A 3,950-nucleotide genomic window follows, 5' to 3' on the forward strand; every position below is an offset into this window, starting at 1 on the left:
GAGGGTGACGACAACAACAACAACAACAACAACAATAATAATAATAATATTATGTATTTATTTTATTTCAGGACCATGCAGCTAGACTTCTGTGCATAGTGGACGATATGTGCACTAGGGATATTTTAGACCGTCATTTGGGTTTTGTCACTCACAAAACCCAAGAAGAACCTTTCGCCGTGTTGTCCAAAAAGGACCTGGGCTACTGCTTATAGCAGCAGAAGACGATGTACATCGATGCGTGCGCTCCGTCCTCTCGTTTTACCATCGAACGGTGTGCAATGTTCGAGGAGGACGGTGATGTTGGTGCGAAGGTTATGGCCGCAAAGGATGTGAAGAGTAGGACTGTGATTCAGGAACTGTGTGGTAGGCTGGTGACGGTTAGGGAATCATTTCTGAAGCCTGGACGAAATGATTTTTCTGTCGTCCACAGCGAATACAGCAAGAAGGCGCAGTTATGGTTGGGTCCCGCTGCTCACGCAAACCATGACTGCGAAAGCAACTGCGACATTCACTATCTGCGGAGGGGTGTGGCGTGCCTTCGCACCAACAGGCCAATTCGTGTCGGTGAGGAAGTCACTGTGTACTACGGGCCAAATTATTTTGGGACGAATAATGTGCATTGCCTTTGCACAACTTGCAAGGCAAAAGTGGAAGGTGTGTATGCTGATACGGAACCTCCACTAGTAGCAAGACCGTTTTTGCAATGTGCCCATTGTCTTACGAGGTTCCGGTATAAATCGTGGTTGGTGCGGCATCTTTCGAGTCACGCGCGCATCGATAAGTTTTCATGTGGGGAATGCGGTGAGTCCTTCAGCAGAAAATCATCGTTGAAGAGGCACGCCAAAGGCCACGATTCCTCCATGGAAAAATTTCAATGTACGCTGTGCCCAAAGACATTCACACGGAAGGAAGATGCCGCTCGCCACGAAAACGTTGTCCACCTTAAATTGTCAACTCATAATTGCATGGATTGTGAGTTGACATTTAAGTCCAATAAAGAGAGGCAGTACCACCACAACCGGGTCCACAGTGGATTGAAACCCTTCTCTTGTCCGCAGTGTGATGCTGCCTTTCACGCACCAAATGCTCTGTATAATCACACGAAAAGGCGGTGAATCTAATGATCGTGAGTGAAATATTATAATATACATTTAATAGCATCTTATTTCTAAATATCTTTAATTTGTTAAGTTAGGTTAGGTAATCTAGCGTTCAATGTATATTTTCTTTGTTGTGGTTGTAATTTATAAAATTTAATTTTTAATTTTGTTTTCAGATAACTCGGGTTCTGACTGCCGTAGTTGCCGCGACGGTGTGATTTTTTTTTTATCCGTTGTACGGTTCGTGGATTAGGCCTTTCGGGGGATACCACTTTAAAAAAAAACTGTTGACGTGGGAACGTCAGTGGATTAGGCAAATTGGGGAAAACACTTTAAAAAAAACGCGCTGTAGCTGATACCCCGTGGGTAGTGTGGAAATTCATCTAGTAAGTGGGCATTGCAACTGACACTGACAAGACTAAGACTAGACTTCAGTGCCTTTAGTATTAGCTATATTAAGTGTGTTTATTGATATATTAAATAGACGTATAATTGTTGTAAAATAAAATGTTTATTTATTAGAAACAAGTAATCATCATTATAACTGTTATCCATTACTTGTGTTTTAGAAAAAATAAATAAATAACGAAGTAACATATTAAATGAATACATAATTATTATTATAATTTTATGACTTATTTATTTTTTCAGAGATTTCAAAGCAAGTATTAAAACAGCTTGTAACACTAAACGCACTACTAACATAATACTGAAGAGTTATTGTAACTGTAGGCAACTATTTTATTATGGTGTATATTATTGCCATAACATGATAAGGTACACAATATTGATTTGATTAATTTTCTAAAATTGTATTTAAAACATTGGTCATTTTAATGCTTACATAGGTCTTTACAAAATGATCAAAAGTTACAGAACAAAACGAAGAAAAATTCAAAATGACTTGTTATTAAACTGTAATTATGATTCTGATATATCCCTTATTAATAATAATAGTCATAAAGTAGGTACCTAATCAATCAACCTTTGGAAATAAATAATTTAATAGAACCATTGAGTTCATCGATATGTCTTTATGATGTCGTCCGCAAAATCTGGTTCAACCAATAGAGGCGTATGTAACACCCTCCACTTATTTGAATGTACGCCAAATGCACATTCAACCGTCCTTCTTGCTCTTGAAAGCCTATAATTGAATATACAACGAGTATTTGTAAACCCACGGCCTGGATATGGTCTCAATAAATTGTTGTGCAGTGCAAAAGCTTCATCAGCAACAAAACCGTAAGGTTGAGGAGAGTTATCGGTATTTGGTAAGCACTTAGGTTCAGGAATATTAAGCTGATTGGCATATAATTTTTTTCCAAATGGGCATTGCTTGAATACATTTGAATCAGATTCTCGTCCAAATGCCCCAACATCAATACAAACAAAACTTAAATTTGCTCTACTGTACAGTATAGGTTACAAGTAAGTCACTGTAACGGATTGTGTTAAATTTGAATCCAAAGATATGATATAATTGTATAAGAAAAACGATTCTGAGCGAAGACGGTCAGTCAGCTTACCTATAATATTACTAAGTATATTTGATGATATTATTGTGAATAAAGTAATTTATATATTATATTATATAACCATTATAACCTATTTACGTAGAACCTTATTTTAAATTTTCAATACTTAGCTATACAATTTGAACATTTTATACATTTTTAACTATGGTATAATTATAAATTTTAAATTTGATAAATGTTGTCAAAATTTGAACTTTAAATGCTTAAAAAAAAACTGCCTATGTATTTTTAATATTTTTAATCTGCCTTTGAAACAATATATCAGGATTAATAAAATTGGAAACCGAAAATGACCGTAATCAGCTCAAAATATTTTGAAAATAATGTTATCGACAATTTAATGCAACGTTCCTGATAAGTTGTTTTGATAGCTCAATTTTTCATTAATTATTTTGTTTGTTTTTCTGACGCTTTTGTAAAATACTTGTAATTTTTTACTATTGACCCTCCTCCTAAAGTACCAAGTAGATCAAATTTCCTACCAGAAAATCTGCTGCTGTAGGAAATTGAATCATTTCGTTTCGTAATTACAGACACAAACAATTTTTAAAAAATTAATATAACACATCATTGTAAAATCAATACATTAATCTATACAAATACCCTCATCAACTATACAAATTTAATTGACCATCTTACAAATTACAATTATACTAACAAAGCGTATTATTACCTATATGTAGATTCTTTGTACACCATACAAATTATCATCTTTGATCATTGTTATTTTGTAAATACTTTTACTTTTGAAGCTTAATGATGAACAATTTTTAAATTCTGAGCGGTGCTTGATTTTACAATGGTGTTTATTTTTATTATTTTTTCTGTATACAAAATTTCTACCAGAAGGCGTACTTCGATTTCAACATACAGTATTTTATCTTTTAGCAAATTGGATCAAGATGGTACTTTATAGAGGTCATTTTTCGATTTTGTCAATAGTTATTTCATGCCATGGGAAAAACCACCGACAAATTACGAGTGTTCTGTATTCTGTAATACTTTCTGCCACTTCCTCTGAATTGAGAAAAGGAAGTCCAAAAATATGTACCAACCATTTTCCTTCAACGTCATTTAATTTGATGAATTCAATTGTGGTGCGTAACCTAAACTTTGAATTTTACGATACCAACCTTGGACCAAATGAAAACGACAACCAAACACCTTTGTTTCCGGAAAAATTTCAAAAACTGTCTCAAGTTCGAACCATGGTTTCAGTGGAACAATTTTTTGCATAGTTTTTTTCTTATTTTATTTTAATCATATATAAATTTGTGAGAATTCGTAAATTATTATAAATTATTTTAAG

The 3,950-nt window shown here is 34.2% G+C and overlaps 1 protein-coding gene across 1 annotated transcript; it reads left to right on the top strand.

Annotated features, from left to right (window-relative positions):
- The first annotated feature begins 227 nt into the window (after nucleotides 1-227).
- On the top strand, nucleotides 228-1,118 carry LOC103307719 (zinc finger protein 567-like). The gene has a single exon (XM_008179961.1). The coding sequence runs from the start codon at nucleotides 228-230 to the stop codon at nucleotides 1,116-1,118; it is 891 nt and encodes a 296-aa protein (XP_008178183.1).
- Nucleotides 1,119-3,950: the final 2,832 nt, after the last annotated feature.

Source organism: Acyrthosiphon pisum, chromosome X (genome assembly GCF_005508785.2).
Source record: "Acyrthosiphon pisum isolate AL4f chromosome X, pea_aphid_22Mar2018_4r6ur, whole genome shotgun sequence".
In the NCBI taxonomy this organism is placed as follows: domain Eukaryota; kingdom Metazoa; phylum Arthropoda; class Insecta; order Hemiptera; family Aphididae; genus Acyrthosiphon; species Acyrthosiphon pisum.

Bases quoted from the DNA above. Each gene is read 5' to 3' on its own strand.
- LOC103307719 (XM_008179961.1), top strand. From the start codon at position 228: ATGTACATCGATGCGTGCGCTCCGTCCTCTCGTTTTACCATCGAACGG.